The sequence below is a fragment of the Dendrobates tinctorius genome, unplaced genomic scaffold, assembly GCF_039654945.1.
Source record: "Dendrobates tinctorius isolate UK_male_01 unplaced genomic scaffold, ASM3965494v1 ptg000250l, whole genome shotgun sequence".
NCBI lineage: Eukaryota > Metazoa > Chordata > Amphibia > Anura > Dendrobatidae > Dendrobates > Dendrobates tinctorius.
In genome coordinates this window covers 50,276,647-50,299,090 of record NW_027361917.1, presented here as the reverse complement: position 1 = coordinate 50,299,090, position 22,444 = coordinate 50,276,647, and the positions used below count along the sequence as shown (strand labels likewise).

The following is a 22,444-nucleotide window of genomic DNA, read 5'->3' as shown; positions in this document are numbered from 1 at the left end:
AGGACGAATGGGAATTGTGGAGTTTATTCACAATAAATATGGAATGTGCTTTGAGGAAACTAGATGATGCAAAGTCTTGTTCTCATGATTGTGAAACCTTACATTCATTTCTGTGCTGAAAGAAACGCTGATGGACTGTCCCTCACAAATGGAGAAGGATAATCAGAAGCCTATCATGTATGGCTAATTAAGAAGAGGGAGGAAAACAAAATAAATTATGTTACAAAACAAGTTTTCAAGACTTCTGGGAAGTCTCGAAAGCTTGTTATGTAACATCAATTATTTTATTTTTGTTAGCTATTAAAAGGTATCATAACAACAAGATTCTTCTTTTGTTATTCCCACTGAGAGTAGTCTTTTTTCAAGTGGTTAACATGGTACCAAATCTTTCTTAATATCAATTAGTTATTTTATCTCAATGGCATTTGTCAGTAGGGGGTGTATGTATTAGGAAACATGTGAAGATTTAGATTAAAGAATTTGTTGTAAGTAGGAAAATTGGACAAGCACAAGAATTTATGATGATTTTAACAAGGGTTATTGAGCATAACCTCTGGTAAAATAACAATTCTTCAAAGTGTCCAGGAATTTGAACTTTTTTTCTAAATCATTTTATATTGCCAATACTCACTTCTGTCCACTGCGAAAAATTGTTTGCAGTGGGCACATAGGACTCAAATCAGGACCACGTAACAATTGAAAGCCTAGTCTGATTAGTTACATTTGCTTTTACATCATGAAAAAACAGTCTAAGGCCGGTTTCACATTAGCGCTTTTTCAGCGCACGCACGGCCGGGGGTAGCTCCGCCCCCGAGCCGGCTCTCTGCCCGGCGTGCCCGCCCCTTGCTTGTAGCGCCGCCTACTAGCGGACAGCGGCGCCTGCGATCGGCGCACCCTATCTTTAGCATAGGGTGCGCAGATCGTGTGCAGGCCGTGCGCTAGTTGCGCTTTGACCTGCGCTGCGCACTTTTGACGGTGCGCCGTGCGCGCCAAAATCCGAAAAGTTTGATTTTGGTGCGCACGGCGCACCGTCAAAAGTGCACAGCGCAGGTCAAAGCGCAACTAGCGCACGGCCTGCGCACGATCTGCGCACCCTATGCTAAAGATAGGGTGCGCCGATCGCAGGTGCCGCTGTCCGCTAGTAGGCGGCGCTACAAGCAAGGGGCGGGCACGCCGGGCAGAGAGCCGGCTCGGGGGCGGAGCTACCCCCGGCCGTGCGTGCGCTGAAAAAGCGCTAATGTGAAACCGGCCTTAGGCTACTTTCACACATCAGGTTTTCGGCGTCAGGCGCGAACCGGCGTCGTGCCGGAATGCCGGATCCGGCAAATGTTTTGTAAAACCTGATGTGCCGGATCCGGTTTTCTGCCGGATCCGTCTTGTTCTTGACAGACAAAACCAGATCCGTCTCATCCGGTTAATCCGTTTTTCTATCCGTTTTTCGACGGATTACGCCGGATCTGGTTTTTAAAATTGACCCTTGTGGCCTTCCGAACGGAATTGGCTACTGGAAAACTATATATAGCATGTTCCTACAGCCCTTCTATGACAGGTTGTAGAGGAGAAAGTGCAGGTTGGAGAGAAGAGCAAGTTACTGGCGAAGATGGATGTTGTCATTGGAAATATTACCACTAGAAGTTCTGTGACGGTTTCAGTAATGAGGGACAATTTTGTCACCTCAAGGCAGAGTACACTGGCAGGATGACAGAGTGTGAAAGATTTGTGCCCTAACCAAACTTGTGTACCTTCTGGACCAACAGTATATACCTTTGCCAACCAAAGTTGGCTATCTTGTCATGGTCTTACTATTTTTAGCTTTAGGCCACAGGTGTGTACCTGGTTGTGTTTTATGCAAAGTATTTCACCTTTTAACAAAAGTTGTGTACATTGTTAGGAAATCACCAACAATAAACACAACTTTTCAGGTGAAATACTTTGCTTCAAACACAACCAGGAACACAACTGTGGCAAAAAGCTAAAATTTACCCACAGTTATATACCTGGTTTTGAATACCTTTTTACCTTTTAAATACCCTGTATTTAACCTTTTTTTTAAACATATTTCGCCGCAGAAAGAAATGACAGACAACCAGTGTAAACAATAATTTAACTTTTATTTAAAATATTTTTTTTTGTGTAAACTGTTTTTAAAGTTAAAAAAACTTTTTTAATAAAGGTTTGAAACCAACCAAATGGGCATTTTTATTACAAAAAAAACATTATAACTCGGTGTAGTGTGGGGTGGAAATACTGCTGGAGGGGCTGCGGGACACTTCAACAATGGGAGTGTGGAGAGAGGACTGGGATCGTGGTGGGGAAGGAACAGTTAGAGGTGATGGTGTGGAAAAAGCTACAGAATGGGTGGACATGTGGGAGGCAGAAGAGGTGGTGGGCGGTGGAGTGGAGGGTTGGGCAGGGACTGTAGGAGCAGATGATGTTGATGGAAAGTTGTATGGGGAAGGAGTTTGGTACGGGGAAGGAGTTTGGTACTGGGAAGGAGTTTGGTACGGGGCAGGTTGCTGGAAGTGGGGAGATGTCTGGTACTGGGGAGGTTGCTGGTACTGGGAAGGTTGCTGGTACTGGTGAGGTTGCTGGTATGTAATAGGAGGGGGAGGATGGAAAGTGGCTGGAGGGGGTGCAGATGTAATAGGAGGGGGAGGATGGAAAGTGGCTGGAGGGGGTGCAGATGTAATAGGAGGGGGAGGATGGAAAGTGGCTGGAGGGAGTGCAGGTGGAGGAACTACAGTGGTGGGAGGTGGAGGTTGGGAGGTAACCTGCTGTAGAGCACCGTGGCACGAATGCATTACATGCATCTGCTGGGTAGGAGATAGTGTTGCCATGCGCTCCACAACAGACCTGAAAAAGGTGTGGTTTGGCGAAGATCTTGCTTCTGAATGCATGGTTTGCAGAAGTGTCTTCACCTCCAGAATGCTGGTGCTGATCTGCTGAAAGCCTGCGGAGATTTGCTCTGACAAGACTTTTAGACAGTTCTGGAAAGATGCATTCAGATGCAAGAACTCTGGCGCATAACTCTTTTCCTGACCCCTCTGCCGCTGCCGCCCAGTACCCGCAGGTGTACTAGAGGTGGCAGGGGCAGAAGGGTGGGGTAAAGGGAAGCGATCTCCTCACCAGCAGCTTCATGTAATGTAGGCGGCCACGATGCTCCTGTGCTGGTGGATGGGACAGATGGGTCGAATGTGTGGGAAGGCTGGGAAGGTGCAGATGTACCGGGGCGGTCGAAGTGTCCCTCGGTGCCGGTCTCCTCAGGGATCGCCTCAGAAGGGTCCAATCGTGCAGGCTCCCGAGTGCTGCTCACCGTGCTGTGGAATAAAGAGAAAAAAAAACAATTAAAATACTGACATGGTATGGCCCTGGCTGAAAAAAAAAAGTTACATCTAACATTTTTTTTCACATGTGGTGTGTAATATTTACCTTCTAGTGACCATTGTTTCCCGGAGGAACGACAGGGCTTGTGCGTACTTGTACTTGCTCCTGCGTCCTCCAGATCCACTCGGGGCCCGCATCTCTTTATTGAACTCCTTCTTGAAACGATCCCTCACAGACCGCCACCGATTCACAATTCTGTTCCCTGAAACGAGAAAGGAGTGGTTAGTATACAACATCAGTGTTTCACAAACTCCAGTCCTCATGGTCCCCAGGGGTCATGTTTTCAGGATTTCCATAGTAAATAGAAATCCTGAACACATGATCCGTGGGGACCACGAGGACTGGAGTTCGGGAAACACTGGTTTACATCAAGCAACCGGTACTGTATATACTTACGCTCTTTAATCTGGGCCCTAACATCGAGGTCCTCCCAGCGGCCCACAAGCAGCGAACAGATTTCCTCCCAGAGTCGTCGGGTAACGATAAGGTCAGCGTGGCGGCGATCAGCCATATTCCAGAGCGGCTCCCTTTCTCTGACGAGATCGATGAGGTGGTCCACATCGAGTCCTCCATCCTCACCGTCAGAGTCGGGAGCACGCTGTGAAGGCTCTTAAAGAAAAAGACAAAAATAACATAATTAGCCTCCACAAAAGAAATGAAATAAAAAGTGCAAAAAAACAAAGCAAAAATATTTATACTTACACGCTGGTGACCGCCGCGTTGCTGTCGCCGACGACCCTGGGAGGCACTGCGAGGACCTCTTGGCCGAGCACCAGATTGGGAAGACTAGAGAAGAAAACAAAAAATGTTATGTCTTTGGATGTAGGCATTTGTTTGCTGTGTGTGGTCTGCAGAACATTGTTTTCTATGTGTTGTGTGTAGTGTGATGTTGTGTTTCTGCGTTTGATGCAAAAAACTTACCAATTGTGAGCCCACTCCAAGTGTCTGTCCACCACTTCCTTCTTCTTCTGGGAGCTCCTCTTCATCTTGTGAATCCTGTTTTGAAATAAAAGGCAATGAATATATTACAGAGATGATGGATTTTGGAAATAAAAACTTACCGTCAAACGCTGACGATGCGAGGGAGGGCTCCCAGAAGATGATGTGCTGTCTTCCTGGTGGCCACACTCCATGCCTGTGGGTGGTGTTCCAGCTGCTGCCATTGCTGCTGCTTCTGCTGCATCTATTGGGCGGCTGTTGAATAAAGAGAAACAAAGGGCCAATGAATATCTTGATATTCAATAGCCCTAGTTTGGAGGAATGGGGGATTTGATAATTACCGTCTCTCATCTGCTGCTGGCCTCCCCTCCTCAGCATGTTCCATTTGCTGCTCCATTTGGGGTGGTGGTGGTGCTGATGGTGCTGCAGTGGTCTCCTGCCTTCTCCTGCTGCGCTTGGTTGCTTTCTTGGGTGGCATGTTGGGTGTGGCTGTGGGTCCCACTGTCTTGCTTTTATATATGTCTTGTGGGCAGAGCTACTGAGCATGCTCAGACCAAAAAACCGGATCCGGCCACCGGATCCGGCTTTCGCCGGATCAGGCGCATTGCGGCGCTCATAGGCTTTCATTGTGTGAAAAAGCCGGACGCGCCGGATCCGGCGTGTCCGGCTTTTTCGCCGGAGACAAAAAACGTTACAGTAGCCGTTTTTTCCAGACGCTGGATCGTGACACATTGCCGGATCCGGCGAAAATCGGATGAAACGCATGGCCATCCGGCGCGATCCGGCGCAAATGCAAGTCAATGGGGGGGAAACCGGATCCGGCATTGCATTTCGCCGGATCCGGTTTCTGTCAAAAGCGCCGGATCGCGCCTGACGGCGAAAACCTGATGTGTGAAAGAGGCCTTAGTAGATGTTCTCCATAGTATTCTATACTAATGCCTTAATCTGTACAGCACAAGTTGAAGGGTGTGCTCTGGAAAACAAGATATTAGTTTATTAAAGTGTGCCCTCTCACCACCCCAAACATTGGCCAGAGTTACAAACCTCATATTTCAGAATACATTTTAGAAGGCTGAGGACATAAGATTAAAAAATAAGACCATTTATTGTAAATATGTTTGATATGTTAAACTTGCCTTTAATTCGTTGGTATCAGAAAGTCTGGACTTTAGTCCTGTGACAGATTCTTGGGCTGAACTTAGCTCCTTTTGCAGTCTCTCCACCTTCTTCTGCAGCCCCCTCACAGTCAAGTTGGCCTCATCTCTCTCTACTGCCAGAGCTGTGCGCACTTGTTTTTCCTCTTCAAGCTGGGCAATCTTTTTCCTCAAAAGCTCCATATGTAGCTCCTTGCTATCAAATTGCTGCTTCTGTGCTTTTAACTAAATCAAAATTATTTTAACAATTGTTATTTATGGTGATGATTACCAAAACTGTCTTAAGGAACATTGTACATTGTGTGTACTATTATTAGGCAATTGAGTATTTTTGTTCATATCATCATTTTTATGTAGATTTTACAACTTCTAGCTCAATAAACTTGAATGCTTATTGGATGAAGCAGATCAGGTCATGTGTGTTTGTGTAATGAGGTAGGGTGTGACCTAAATATATCATTCAGCACATTTTATCAAGGTGCGCAGAACTATTAGCAGCTTTTTTCCTAAGGCAAAATGAGTAAAAAAAAACAAAGATTCTGAAAAGTCCAAAACTGTTACAAGTCTTACAGAAATTGCTCAGTTATTAAGGTCTTTAAACACAGAACCATCAAGGCTTTTGGTGTAAATAATCAAAAGTATTGCAGAAAACATATTGAGAAAAAAGAATCATTAACTGTCAAAGATTTGAGAAGAGTCAAACTAGAAGTGACAAGGAACCCATTATCCTCCAGTGCTGTCATATTCCAGTACTGCAACCTCCCTGGAGCACCCAGAAGTACAAGACCTGGCTAGGGTAAGGAAGATATTTTTCAAAGGTTTTATGGACTGATGAGATGAGAGTGACTCCTGACAGACCAGCTGGATAGACCCATGGCTGAATCAGTAATGGGCAAAGACCTCCACTTTGACTCAGACACCAGCAAGGTGGAGGTGGGAAACTTCTATTGACTGATAATATTAAAAATGAGCTAGTTAGACCTGTTTGAGTTAAAGATGAACTCAAAATCAACTTCAAGTGTATGGTTCGGCCAGGAACATAGTCATAGCTGAGGACACCTGAGCTTCAGTGCCCTGGCCTCCCCTCACAGAAAAATAATGTCCACTGATCAGCAAACCTGTGTCTCCAGGTCCAGCTCCTTCAGGATCTTCCCTACCTCGTGGGGGATCCTCTCCAGGCAGATTAACATTAAATGAGACACAGTCCATTTCAACTTTAACAAGAACATCTTTACTGGGTTTGTTACACAGCACATCCAAAGTCTTCAAAGCTTTTACAACAGGCTTCACAAAACAAAATTACTTTTCTTTCCCTGCGCTACTCTCGTGGTCACAAGGTGTAGGCCCAGGTCGGACCGTCCCTGACGATTCCTCAGCATCCTCTCTATACAGCTCTGCTACGGATATGCTTCCCTTGGTCTTTTTTGCCCCAGATGCAAGATCATTATTTCTAGGAGTCAGAAGCCACTGGGAGAGCGATCTGCCCTTCTGTGCTGTTCCCTGCACTTGCATCACGTCCTCTCTGTCCAAATTCACTGCATCTGTAGGTTCCTTTGGCCGTTTTGCCACGGCCCTTAGAGTATCTGCCCATGCGATGAGTTGCCACATACTGGAAACACTCTTGGCTCCCCAACTGTATCTGCCCACTGCTGAGATGTCCTGATACTGTGGATGACTGGGCTTTACTCCTTCAACATTGCATGGCTGCTGTGGTGTCCGGGGCCTATAGCCCTTGTGGACGGTTCGGGCGTCCCTTGCCCTCTGACATAACCTAACACTTACACTGGCTTATTACACAGCAGCCCCTCCTAGGCTTAACCGTTTCTTGTTCTAGTTCCTAATTTACCACTGTACCCACTAGAATGCCCCCCATCTAGTGGCAAAAAGCGAGCACTACACTCTCCCTATAATTTACATGAATACAATATACAGTATAAAGAAACATAATATGATATGTGCATTTTACAGGGAATGGCAATACACGTAATCGTGTAGCAGTACCATTACTTATAGATGGTAATACATTCACTCATGTAGCAATACCACAATATATCAACAAACATACAGTATGTCGACTTTATATTACACTAAAAAATGCAGTACCGGGACCACCTGAGAAGGAATGGGAAAGCAGTAGCATTCTTCAATCCCCTTACATTCTCCCTCTCCCTAGAATTTGGTCATCCCGACCAAAGTACCGCTTAAAACTTTATTTGTACAAATTATACTCCACACAGGGAGGCAATATGAAGCAGTCCAAGTGCTACAAAATGTTGGCGGCGTCCAGATGCTACTAAATTTGGAGTAGTCCCGATGCTATTTACACAAGCCAAGTCCATAAAATAATGCACCGCAGTCCGTGCAATTAAAGCAAGTTCCTTTCTCAGAGTCCTCCAGGTGAAGCCCACTAAATATAGGCCTATTTAGTGCAATAATATATATATATATATATATATATATAGAAAACATTTTTACAGCATGACTCATTAGTGGGTAGTCCTTTGGAATGGGCTCCCCCTTCCCTTGAAGAGACCACAGTCCCTCTCCGCTGAGACCAATCCTCTTCTCCATCCGATTACAGTCCACAGTTGAGAGGTAGCTCCTGCTTTCCAGCAGAAGGGGAGCAACAGGCGCGACAAAAAGGAAAAATAATAATAAAAAAATGAAGAGATCATTTACTTAGGCTGTCCGGCCACATTACACCCACCTCTTGGGGTGTTGCAGGACTCCATTACCCATAGGGATGCAGAACAGTCCCCCTTTTTATTTTAAAGGTGCAACAAGCACCAAGTGTTATGCGTTGGATTCCTGCCTCTGCACAGGAGGAATCTTGAGCTTTGCCTTCTGCGGTCTCCCATTCAGTCCCAGCCACAGAGGATCCTGCTCAGCAAAGATGTCATTCCCAGTGTCTTGCTCAGGCTAGTGCTGTCAGGTTGGTTGCTGCTGCCACCTCTGAGTCAGCTTTGGCAATCCGCACTAGCCAGCAGCGAACAACTCCAGAGGCTAAGTCCTTTTTGCAGCCATCTGAGCATGCCCATGGGACAACCTCTCAATGGAGGTCAGGGGTCACACGCTCAGGTCCTCAAGCAGCTCTGATTGGGCCATCAGGAAGGTCCCGGAAGGCTGCGCCTACAAAAGTAGCGCACGGCCGCGCTAGTATAGTCTGTAATTTGTAGTGGTGTGTGTGATGATGGATGCTTGTGAACCACTGACTGACTCATTATGAAACCCCTTCCCTCGGATACGCATGTTAATAGGGTTTAGAGTTTCAAGTCAGCACCGAGTAGTGGCACTGCCTAGCACCGCAGTGCTCCCAGCTCCTATCACATGTTAATGCCAGTGTGCACCACGCTACATTAGGCACTATGGTACCGCACGTTCAGCGACATCAGACAGAGCGGTGCTGTGAGCCATTAATGCGCTTTCCAGACCAAAGCTTAGGCTGGTTAGTGCCATGCACAAGAGCTGCGCTGTACGTACTTCGTGCAGTATTCATCAATCAGCTGCACCCTGTGTCTGTTAACAGGGCACAGCGTTCAGTAAGGGTCTCTCCCTGGTGTTGCAGTTGCGGCGCCGAACGCTAGAGGGTCTAGAGGGACTCTAACCCTGTGTCCTTGGGGCAGGGTCCTGTGACCAAAACACTAGCGTTCACTCTGCGGTATCGCGGCCCTGTGAAGCAACAGGGTCTGCCTCCTATTCACAGGGTGAAGTTAACCCAAGTGTGTTTGCTATACCGCCAGTTTCTGTCCGCCATTACCGAGCAGCAGTCTACCATCTCTGCACGGTGGACCCCAGGCTGCGAACACACCTCATTACCATCTTTTATTATTTGGTGCGTTCCGCCAGCCCTAGCCCAAGTCCTTTCACTCAATGAATCAGCATTTTTTTTAGCGGTATGCTTTCCATGCCTCGTTTTCATCCTGTATTCATGCCCGTTTAAGGGCCGAAGAGGACTCTGCTTCTGCAGAATCCATGGACTGCAACAATGCAGCAGAGGCATCAGAAGAGTGAGCGGTAGCAAGAAATGGGCTCTCTGCTGCCTGTATGAAAAAAGAGATGCCCAACGTTGCACTAATACTAGCGGTGGGTCCGGTCTCCTAGATGACAGAACAAGGGGCCTGCTTTCCGGAACACACAACTGAGGAATAGGCCCACATTCCAGGGACAAAGGCCAAAGTGTACTCACCACCTCCTGATACAACATCCTGTACACACCCATCCCATGAATGCTACACTCCTCCATGGCTGCAGCTGTGCAGTCTGGCTACCGAAAATGTAGTATGCTCAGCTCCTACTTCCGGCACAGGCTCCTCTGGGGCAGTCGCTGTTTCTGATCCCTCGTTCTTTGACTCCCGGCGTCCCGGTTCCAGCTGCCAACAGGAAGATGTCATCTCCCAGCTTGGCAGCTCCCATCGACGAGATCCGTGCTCCGGAAGACGTCACAACCTCCCCTCCGCAAGAGGGAGTTCCGAACCCCGCTGATGTTCCAGCTCCTGAAGAAGACGTCCTGGCTTACCCTTTTCCAGAACACTGACTTACTCTGGTACTTATAGTTGTGTGCAGCTGCACACAGGCCTCTCTTCTGGGCCCCACCCATTCCAAGGTTGGGTCGCTTCCAACAACTCCACCCATTTGCTGGAATTCTTTAGGGGAGGGTGAGGTCTTCTTTTCTTCAGCCGCACCCACCAGGGGCGGACAGGGGGATATCGACAGGTGGATTTTGGCGCCTTAGCTGTACTGAAATGCCCACGAAGGATAAGGCCCATGTTGTTATCTACTTCTTCGGCGCCATTTCCCGCCATCTTCACGGCCGCCATCTTTGCCATCACAAAGTCAGTCTCTTTCATGGTATAAGTCAAATTCAGTTTGTCAGTCACATCTGCTATTTCAAAAGCATTCACAAATTCTTCTTCTTTAACTTTTCTATACACAGCAATTACTTTCACATATTCTTTGCCATTTTCCAAGGGCAGAGCAGCCACACACAAATCATCTTCAACTTTTCTCTTTGCGATTCCTCCACATTGCGAGGTAATCACATCCTGCCGACTATGCCAAATGTAAGGTTCGGCCAGGACTGTAGTCGTAGCCGAGGACACCTGAGCTTCAGTGTCCTGGCCTCCCCTCACAGAAAAATAATGTCCACTGATCAGCATACCTGTGTCTGCAGGTCCGGCTCCTTCAGGATCATCCCTACGGCGTGGGGGATCCTCTCCAGGCAGATTTACATTGACTGAGACACAGTCCACTTCATCTTTAACAAGAACATCTTTACTGGGTTCGTTACACAGCGCATCCAAAGTCACAGCTTTTACCACAGGCTTCGCAAAACAATATTCCTTTTCTTTCCCTGCGCTACTCTCATGGTCACAAGACATGGGCCCGGGTCGGACCGTCCCTGATGATTCCTCAGCATACTCTCTACACAGCTCTGCTACGGATTTTCTTCCTTTGGTCTGTTTCACCCCAGATGCAAGATCATTATTTCCCGGAGTCAGAAGCCACTGGGAGAGCGATCTGCCCTTCTGTGCTGTTCACTGCACTTGCACGTTTGCTCTGTCCAAACTAACTGCATTTGTAGGTTCCTCTAGGCCAGAGGAACCACCCTGGCCCTTAGAGTATCTGCCCATCAGATAAGTTGCCACATACTGGAACCACTATTGGCTCCCCACCTGTATCTGCCCGCTGCTGAGATGTCCTGTACTCTGGATGACTGGGCTTTACTCCTTTAACGTTGAGTTGCTGCTGTGGTGTCCGGGGCCTATAGCCCTTGTGGACGGTTCGGGCGTCGCTCGCCCTCTGGCTTAACCTAACACATACACTAGCTTATTACACAGCAGCCTCTCCTATGTTTAACCGTTTCTTATACTAGTCCCTAAGTTACCACTGCACCCACTAGAATGGCCCCCATGTAGTGGCCAAAAGCGAGCACTACACTCTCCCTAAAATTTACATGAATACAATATACAGTATAAAGAAACATAATATGATATGTACATTTTACAAGGAATGGTAATACACGGAATCGTGTTGCAATACCATTACTTATAGCAGGTAATACATTTACTCATGTAGCAATACTACAATATATCAACAAACATACTGTACGTCAACTTTATATTACACTAAAACATGCAGTACTGGGACCACCTGAGAAGGAAAGGGAAAGCAGTAACATTCTTCAATCCCCTTACACAAGCCTATTGTTTTTAGAAGACACTTTCTTCAAGAAGTGGTACAGGAAAAAGTGGCAGTGGAGAGTTCAAAAGACCATATGGATCATCAAAGTCTCAGTACACTTGCAATATCATTATGCTTCAGACTCAGCACCCAGCAACTGTGTATATATACCAAGCCATGAAAAAGTATTCATACCCTGTGTGTTTTTCCACATTTTTCATCCACAAATTTAAATGTATTTTATTGGCATTTTATGTGATATACCAACAAAAGGTAGATAATATAAATCTGAAAATAGGGAAATGCATTGAGGGTTTTTAACCTATGGATCCAATTAAGTTCACAATTCTTCAACAATGCAACTCTATCACCATGCCTTCTGGGAACCGGAATATGGTCTATGATACAGAAAGGGAGCTGTCGTTCTGTATGTCTGCCTTCTGGAAAGTGCTTATGTACAGGTAAATTCAAGTGCTTGTTACAAATGGATTGTCTATGATTGTTAACTTGAGTCTTATATTCAGTGGTTGTTTCCCCTATATAATAAAAATCACAGTGACATTGAAAAAGGTAAATTGCTGAAGGTGAATCACAAACTAAAAAGTGATTAATACTAAAAACCTTCCCAGTCATTAATGGTGTCCTAGAGAAGTAAAACTCTCATAATACATATTAAAACATCACAGTTTATGGAAAATGTATATATATATAATATATTTAGAAAGACAATATAAAACATAGAGTACCTCTAGTTGGAGGAAACTTACAATTGCCTATATATAAAGCTATCAATATAGAATAAATATCATAGCATAGGTAAAAATGGGGGACAATATAATGCCAGTGTAAATAACTAAGAAATAAGAAAACCCTCCCACTAAAGTCTAAGTTATACATAAGAATATTATCAAAACAGCTCTATTACCCTGTATCAGAAATGTTATGATCAATATATTATTGCCCTCTACTCCTCTTTGGTGAGACTTCATTTGGAATACTGTGTCCAGTTTTGGGTGCCACATTTTAAAAAAGACATCTGGAGCAAGTTCTGAGAAGAGCGACCAGAATGGTGACCGGTCTGCAAATCATGTCCTATGAGGAACGGTTGCAGGATATGGGAATGTTTAGCTTGCAAAAGAGAAGACGGAGAAGAGACTTAATAGCTGTCTATAAATATCCGAAGGGCTGTCACATTGTAGAAGGATCATCTTTATTCTCATTTGCACAAGGAAAGACTAGAAGCAATGGGATGAAACTGAATGGGAGGAGACACAGATTAGATATTAGAAAAAACTTTTTGACAGTTAGGCTGATCAATGAGTGAAACAGGCTGCCATGAGAGGTGGTGAGTTCTCCTTCCATGGAAGTTTTCAAACAGAGGGTGGACAGACATCTGTCTGGGATGATTTAGTGAATCCTGCTTTGAGCATGGGGTTGGGCCTAATGGCCAAGGAGGTCCCTTCCAACTCTACCATTCTATGATTCTATGAATATAAATGGTATGGTATGGTTACAGTTGATAGGGAAATCACTGCTGCTAGGGATATGACAACCTGTGTGTCCTTCCACTCCCAAAAACCTTCCCAGTGTGTGTATTTGTAAAGCTATTGCTTTTTATCATAATAGGACAAATGACACAATTGAGACATGGGTAACAACCCATCATGAGAGATGCCAACACAGTTTGAATATAGATCTTTGAGGAACCTAAATCGGCTCCAACCAATATATCCTGAAAATTAGAGACTCCACGATAAAATATCGAAGGTGGAGTATGAAATAAGTAGACACTATGGAGTATGTCTGTGATTACATAAAAGAGAAGGATTTCTGAAAGCATACATTCACAGAAGATCTGTGGTTAACTTCAACAAATTTGGAACAATCTCCCTGCCAAGTTCCCTCTAAAGCTGTGTCCAAGTATACCTAGAAGAACTAATGCTTTAATGCAAATTTGAAGACAAAGGGTGCTCACACCAAATAATAATTTAATTTATATCTCTCTTTTGTTCATTCACTTTGCACTTTGTTAATTGATAAAAAATACTTTTAACATTTCTGTTTTTGATAACATTCTTGCTTTGTAGCGTTTTTTATACACCTGTCTAAAAAGTTTGCGCAGTACTGTATCTGTGAACAAACTATCTGACTTATACAGCATATGTATATTGTGTAATTAACAATCTAAGTGACATTCAGATATTTCCCTCTAAAGCAAGTTATGCTGAAGTACAGCTCAACAATATAGTGACATAGTCTCATTTTCTATACCTTTCTTTGCAAACTTTGAGCAAGTGTCCTATTTCCAATGACAGCATCTGATTCTAATTTGACCAACTGATCTGCCCGGGCAAGGATGGCATCCAGACGCATGTCAAAGCCTACATCAGCAGTTATTCTTTCTAGCTTCATCTTTTCAGACAGGTCTTCCAAGAACTTCATGTACTGCGGGAGGTATCAGAGGAAGGAAAGTCAAAAATGTAGAAATATGCCAATGCTATCTTATTTTGTGAATATCTATAATAACCAGTAAATTGACACTATATTATATTCATCACTGATTCAAATATACATGATAAGAGAATTTGTCAGCACAAAATGAAATATTAGAGGGAAAATGTTACTTATTAGTCCATTAAAGCTCCACTCCAGCTGTTTTTTGTTGTTCAGCTCTGGAGTGGTGCTTTAAATATAAAACCACTGCCCTGTTCTTTTACTCACCGTCAGGCTTCATTTTTTACCCACACACTACTCTGGTACCATAGTGCCATCATGTGCCCGTAACTTCTGACTGGCTGCAAGTCAGAAATTAAGTAAAAAGAGTCGAATGCAAGTCTATGACAGCCAGAACGAGATTTTCATAGAAATATATTGAAAAGTGACCTCCGAGCCACTCCATGAAACACTGGAGTTGCTGCCAGGTCATTTTTCACTGGACCGACGGGAGCAACACTGGAAAAGGATCAAGGTGGCGACAGTCGAGTATGAGACAGGGGGCTGGGGAATTACATTTAAAGCACCACTCCAACGGTTCCACCCAAGGAGATGCCATTCCACCATCTGATGTAAAATGTGATATGCAACAGTTCCACAACTAAAATCTCAGTGTATTTCACACATTTAGAGTCTCAAACCCTTCCTCCTAAGGGCCCCATCACACACAGCGAGATCGCTGATTTTGTGATGCATCAGCGATCTCGCTGTGTGTGACATTCATCAGCGACTCAGCGACCCGCCCCCCCGCTGGGTATCGCTGATCGTGCACGATCGTCCTGGGCCATTTTTTGATCATTGGTCTCCCGCTGGCCAACATGCATGGCTGCGTGTGGCAGCGGGAGACCAACGATCAGCGACGCTGCGTGCTGGTATCTAGGGTAAACAGCGGGTAACTAAGAGCCACGCGGCTCTTAGATACCCACTGTTTACCCTAGATACCAGCTTGCTCGCTGGTCCTGATCGCTGGTGAGTCTGTCTATGTGACAGGTCACCACCGATCAGCCTAACTATGTCCCAGCGATCCCATCCATGTCGGATCGTTGGTAGGATCGCTGGGACATCGTTGTGTGTAACGGGGCCTTAAAAAAAAAGCTAAGTACACAAAGATCTCTTTAGTCACTGAACCTCAGTCACACATACAGTCAACCAGACTGTCTGATAAGAGGGCATGGATTCTCCCTGATTATGTCTAGCTGGCAAAAAAAAAGAAATATGTCTCCGCAAAAAAAACAGCCATCTCCATCTTTTCTCTATGGAGGAATGACATTATACTGACTAATCATGAACCACTTTTGCTGGGCTAAAACTCTGAGACAGGTATAGGGGGAAAAAAGACGACAAAGGCAAGACTTAGAAAGGTAATAAAAAAATCAATAAATTATTTAAAAAATTATAAAAGGACAAAAGAAAAGCAAGAGAAATCTAAAAACAATGGTATTAGGAAACAAAGGAAACTCCTCTAAAGCAGCCTTACCTCTTGATTATATAGTAATACCTCTCATACCATCAGCAAAGCATTAAATAAAGATCAAGTCAGGTTGTACAGGTAACTCAGTGAGGTCTGTATTTTTTCAAGGGTTTCTTTAGAGGAAATAAATTTGAGGACAACTGTTATGTAGTATATTGAATACACAAATGATTTCCCATTAAGTAGTCTGTAAATTTCAATCCACACATGAAGGATCCCTTTACTTAGATATTTTGGTTTCCAATAGTGTGTACATTTTATTCCCATCTCACCTTTTGCTTCTCATAACTTAGATTGTCTCTCACAACATCTCCAGAAACTAGTTCTCTTTCAGCTAATTTTAGCCGAGCCCGCAGGTCTTCTAGTTGCTGCTCAACTTTCCTCGCTCTAAGAAGTGCTTCTTGGTGCAGATCTGATTGGTTCTGTAGCTGCTCATTTAGTTTGCATACTTTGTTTTCCAGCTCAGTTACTATCTACAGAATACCCAAGAAAAATATGTTAACGTTCATATCAAGTTATAAAGTTTAGGCATAATGAAAGCCATTAAAATAGCGGAACATGTGCATGCCAAATTTCACTGCAATGTACAATGTGAGAAAAGCACTTGAGCTTGGCTAGTAGTTCAACGAGAAATTCAGAATTAAATAAGTCAGCAAAGATATAGCTTTAACATTTGCCATTTGTCTGGTGGAAATTTCAGATGTGGTAAAATCCTGACTTTTACCTTGGTTAGGGTCAGAGAGCCGTATGTAAAATCATCCATTTTTCATCCAGAAAATAACAGATGATTTTTCAACCATATTGTCAATAGTATCCCATCCATATAATTTTTTTCATTACTAAAATAATGAAACACTGTACATGATTGGTATCGCTGTAATTGAAATGATTAGCAAAATCATATTCCGAGGTTATTTTTACCACAAAATGTGCACCGCAAAAACAATTCCCAAGAAAACAATGTCAGAACTGCGTATTTTTCCCAATTTCTCCCCACTTGGAATTTTTTTTCTGTTTTCCAGTACATTATGTGGTAAAATGAATGGCAACATTGTCCCGCAAAAAAACAAATCCTCACGTGGTCATATTGACGTAGAAATAAATAACTTATGGCTCTGGGAAGAACATGAGGAAAAAACAAAAATGCAAAAACAGAAATTGGCCATGTCAGGCAGGGGTTAAATAACTATAATTAATATGTTAATATTAAGTAGAATTCATTGCAACCTACTGGTTCAGTCACAGTCTCTCATGTCTCCCCTCAAAAAAATTAATTGCCCACCCCTGCCATAAACTATACATCATACCCCATATTATACTAACACTCCAGCATATTTACAACAACAAATCAGTCCACAACCAGTGATGAGGGGAAGGAGATTGAAAAAAAGGTGATAAAGAGGGGGAATCTCAAGCACAAAGCTTTATTGAAAGACAGCAACGCAAAAACTGGACAGAGGGGAGGAAGAGGGATTAGTAAAGTTCGGGGTCCATATAGAACACCTACTGTTCGGGCATGGACTCTGTTTTTTCTGTTGTTCAGCTCTGGAGTGGTGCTTTAAATATAAGACCACTGCCCCGTTCTTATACTCACCGTCCTGCTTCACCTTTTACTGACACAGCTCCGGTACCATAGCGCCATCATGTGCCCGTAACTTCTGAATGGGGGCAAGTCAGAAGTTAAGTAGCAAGAGCCGAATGCAAGTCTATGACAGCCAGAACGAGATTCAAATAGAAATATATTGAAAAGTGACCTCTGAGCTGCTCCATGAAACACTGGAGTTACTGGCCGGTCATTTTTCGCTGGACCGACGGGAGCGACACTGGAAAAGGATGAAGATGGCGACAGTTGAGTATGAGACAGGGGGCTAGGGAATTACATTTAAAGCACCACTCCAGTGGTTCCACCCAAGGAGATGACGTTCTGCCATCTGATGTAAAATGTGACATGCAACAGTTCTACAACTTCACCAGGAAGTCCATGTTACTGTTCGGGTTCGGCACCCGAACATCGGGTGTTTCTCACGCTGTGCTGTGCATGACAGTACAGCAAACACTGTCTTTAATTGATGGTAAAATCATAACCGCCGATCAAATAGACACTGTTTCCACACTGTCAACCGGAAAAAAAGTTTACCCCCTTTCACTGGCATTGGATGATGGGACTACTGCGCCAACAGCTTACGCCTGCTCCCACTAATAACAGCGAGAGCAGGCGAGGCTGATGGGAGTATTCATCATCCGGCGCCTGCCCTGTATTTTTGATAACCAGCCAGGCAAAACTGACAGCTGTGGGGTGCAACCCTCAGCTGTCAGCTTTACAAGTTTGGTGTAAACCAGTACATAAATAATTATACCATGTGTGTACTGTGACTGTAGATCAGTACACATATAATTGTACCATGTGAGTACTATGACTCCATCTTAAGTCTATTGCCCTCTCGTTGTAACACTTTCCAAATTTTTAGCCAGATAGTCAGTGGTCGGACAAGGTAGTAAACATATTGAAAAGTGCCTCTTCTTTGTGCTATATATGTATAATTTCTGATGATGACCCTATGAATAGAGAATTGTTCACAAGTAACATAACCCCTATGATGCACCTTGTAGCCAAAATACACCACTGGTTTTGCAAAACTTCTAGGAGATGTGCATAATAAACACTATGTTATGGACAAGTACAGGTTGATATAAAATGATAACAAGTGGGTCTACTTATCCTCTTATCTGAGCGGCCATGCGCTAGTATAGACTCTAATTGCTACTGTGTGAATGGTGATGGATGTATGGACTGCGAATGACTCATTAAGATTCCCCTCCCTCTGATATTACGAATGCGTTTAGGGATCTAGTTAAAGAGTCAGCGCCAGTCAGTGGCAAATTACTGGCCACACGGCACATCCTCCACAGTGCTAGCGTCCGACAGCGCGCCCCTCTTGGGCACTGTCGCATTGCGGCTGGGTCAGTCGCCGCGCTGCTGTAGCAGCACTAGTTGGCGTCTGCGGTAGCAACGCCACACGCACGGTAGGTCTAGACGGACATCGCCCTGAGTCTTGGGCTTAGTCCTGTGACCACATACCGTGTGTGCACTTTGCTGAGTCCTGTGAGGGCAACAGGCTCGGCATTTATGTTTATGCCTTAGGTGACTCTGTGAATCAACAGAGTACGCCCAGCGCACATCGGGTGACGTATAACCCGCGTGTGCTATACCACCATATAGCGCATCTGCCATTGTCTAGCAGCGGTTTTAACACTGGGTGGCGAACGCACTTTCTATTATTTAATATTTAGTGTGTTCCGCCGTCCCTAACAGCCAATAATTCTCATGTAATTATCCTCTTTTCTAACTCTGTCTGAACGAGATGCTCTATCTCTTTATTGAAAGCATATCTATATGCTCCCTTCAGAACACGGGAAGGATACCCTCTTTCGGAAAGTCTTATATTAAGGTCCAGTGCCTGTGTTTGGAAATCCTAAACATGAGAAGAGTTCCTTCTAATCCAAAGAAACTGACCCTTAAGTATACCCCATTTTAGTGTTATGGGATGATGACTGTCCCACTTTAGAATGTTGTTTGTAGATGTGGGTTTACGGTACGTGTCTGTCTTTACTGATATACAAGTCAAGAAAGGTGATTTTATTGATATTATGATCACAAGTAAATCTAAATCCAAGTTTGTTTTTATTTACACAAGTCACAAACCTGAGAAAAACAGCCTCTGAGCCAGACCACAGATTGAAAATGTCATCAATGAATCTGCCTCAGAGACTGATGTGTGCATTCCACCACGCATCCTCATCACCCAAGATGCTGGTGTCCTCCCACCAGCCCAGGAACAAATTGGCATACGTGGGAGTATATGGACTTCCCATCGATGTGCCCCTGAGCTGGTGGAAGTACTATGTGTAGCACAAATGATCGGACAACCATAGCTTCAAGCCATTAAAAAGTTTAAAAAAAAAACACTAAAGTTTAAAATCACCCCCTATTCCCTATTGAAAATAAAAAAAAATAATAAAATACAAAATACACATATCTGGTATTGCTGCTTTCAGAAACGTCCGATCTATCAAAATATAAAGTAAATAATCTGATTGGTAAACTGTGTAACAATAAAAAAATTGAAACACCATAATTATTTTTTTTGGGTGGCAAGAACATTGCAATAAAGTGCAATAACAGGTGATCAAAACATCAAATCTACCTCAAAATGGTTTCAATTAAAATGTCAGCTCAGAGCACAAAAAATAACTCATCACGTAGCCCCAGATCCTCTAAATGGAGACATTATGGTTCTTAGAAAATGGCGACATAAGTGATTTTTTTTCTTACAAATTTCTGCTTTGCTTTTTTTTACTTCTTAAATTAAAAAGAACCTATACATGTTTGGTATCTGCATACTTATACCGATGTGGGGAATCATATTGCCAGGCCAGTTTTAGAATTTAGTGAACATGGTAAATAAGCAAACCTAAAAACAGTGGTGGAATTGAACTTTTATTTGGAAATTTGGAATTTCTTCCTTGTTTTCCAGTACACTACACTACACTATAAACCACTGGTGCAGCCAGTACATTTTCACCGGGCCTGGAGGTGTAGAGGGGCCCCTGCAGGGTGGCTAATAATGTGGGCAATCTGGCCTGTTTCTCTGGCCCCGAGGCTCTGGGGGGCCATGGCTAGATTGCACTCATGTGCGGCGGGCACGGAGCGATCCCTGCAGCTCTGTTGCCCACAGGAGTAAATGACAGCGGAGCTGCAGGATTAGTCCTCTGCTTCCTGTCTGCACTTTCTGTCTGAAACATCTGTGCGACTGGATGATGCTTGCATGCAGCGCATGCCTGTGTCAGAGGGAAAGCTACCAGCAACAATGCTGCAGTGGTTGGGTGGGAACATGCGGAGAGGCGAGTGGTGTGTTTGCTTGGGTTTTTTTTAACAATACCTTGGGGGGTGGAGAGGACAATGATGGTGATGGTGGGGGAGAGGGCAATGATGGGGTGGTGGGGGAGGCAATGATGGAGGTGGTGGATGATGGGGTGGTGGTAGAGAGGTCATTGATGGAGGTTGTGGAGAGGGCAATGATGGGGGTGTATTGTGAGCTCTCTTGATCCGACTTTTGAGGCAAGGCTCCCTCTGGTGAATACTGCTGGTAGTGGTGCTGGTCAACATGATGTTAACCCAACAGCTGCAGAAGATAATTGGAGGAGTGGTGGTAGTGACTGGGACTACATAAGCGAGCAGACTTCTCTCAGTGACTGCCGGTGATACTCCTTTCTTTGCTTACTGAGGATTTCTGTCTCCTGCCTGATCCTGCAATTTTTCAGCTAAGTGTCATTTGCTAAACCCTTTGCATCTGTTTTTGCCTTGCTGTCAGGGGTCAGCTTGCTCCCCCTGGGGCTGCTGGCTCCTGCCCTGTATTTTTGTATCTTGTGTTTATTTGCTCATTCGCCTGCTGTATTAGCCTGTTGCTAGCTGCCAGTTCACACCTGAGTGCTGATATAGTGGGGGAGAGGTTGTTCTAACCTCAGTATTTTTGTACATCAGTCGTGTAGGAATTATTAGGGTTTTTGCGTGATTGCAGACAGTGCCTTTTCTGTCCTGTCCTATCTAGTCAGTGTGGGCCCCATCATTTGCTCAGTCTGTTTTCTGTCTGTGTTTGTGCTTCATCTTGTCTCACCGACAATATATGTTTGGGGGCTGTCTATTCCTTTGGGGATCTGCTCCGGGGCAGTTTAGATTTCACCTTTCTGTCTTTAGGCTTAGTTAGTCCTCCGGCTGTGACAAGGCATCTAGGGCAACATAGGAACGCTCCACGGCTACTGCTAGTTACATAGTTACATAGTTTTGAAGGCTGAAAGAAGACCTTATGTCCCTATTTTTAGTGCAGCTGTTCTGCATTGTTGATCCTGGGGAAGGCAAAAAACCCACAGAGTAGCAGCCAATTTTCTCCAAAGTGAAAAAGCTCCTTCCCCTAAGGCTACTTTCACACTAGCGTCGGCCGACGTACGTCGCAATGCGTCATTTTGGAGAAAAAACGCATCCTGCAAAGTTGCCCGCAGGATGCGTTTTTTCTCCATAGACTTGTGTTAGCGGCGCATTGCGATGTATGGGCACACGTCGCATCCGTTGTGCGATGGATGCATCGTGTTTTGGCAGCCGAGACGCACACAAAAACGTTACATGTAACTTTTTTTGTGCGTCGTGTCCGCCATTTTCGACCGCGCATGCGCTGCTGAAACTCCGCCCCCTCCTCCCTGGACAGCACAATGGGGCAGCGGATGAGTTGAAAAACTGCATCAGATGTCCCCGTTGTGCAAAACTTTCACAACGTGCGACGGGACGTCGCCCCGATGCAGGGCGACGTCCGTCGCGCGACGCTAGTGTGAAAGTAGCCTAAGCTGGTTCAACCATCTACCTATAATATTATGTTATTCGTAACCTTCTACACTGTTACTCACAAGAAAAGCATCCATTCCTTTCTTAAATTCATTCAGTGAGTTGGCCATCACCACTTCCTCAGTTGTGTTGTTAAGATCAGGGGTCTGCAATCCGCTGAGCGACCAACCTCTCGGGTGTTTTGGTGGCATAGCCTATTGCGCTCTCCTCCTCGGTGACCCATTCATAACAGGGGTGGTCAAAAGGCCAATTATGGAGGTGGTGGAGAGGGCAAAGATGAAGGTGGTGATGAGAAGGCAATGATGGAGATGGTGGGGGAGATGGCAATGATTGAGGTGGGGGAGAAGGCAAGGATAGAGGTGGTGGGAAGGGCAATGATGGAGATGGTGAAAAGGGCAATGATGGGGTGGTGAGGGAGAGGGCAATGAT

General features: G+C 44.6%; 1 protein-coding gene across 1 annotated transcript in view; it reads right to left on the bottom strand.

The window, feature by feature from the left end:
* CCDC170 (coiled-coil domain containing 170) overlaps window positions 1-22,444 on the bottom strand; it is a 371,660-nt gene that overhangs the window by 89,782 nt on the left and 259,434 nt on the right. Inside the window, exons 9-11 of the mRNA XM_073557682.1 lie at window positions 15,894-16,094; window positions 13,929-14,102; window positions 5,460-5,702 (exon numbers count right to left, since the gene is read on the bottom strand). Coding sequence (XP_073413783.1) covers window positions 5,460-5,702; window positions 13,929-14,102; window positions 15,894-16,094 — 618 coding nt within the window. The remainder of the gene's footprint in view (window positions 1-5,459; window positions 5,703-13,928; window positions 14,103-15,893; window positions 16,095-22,444) is intronic.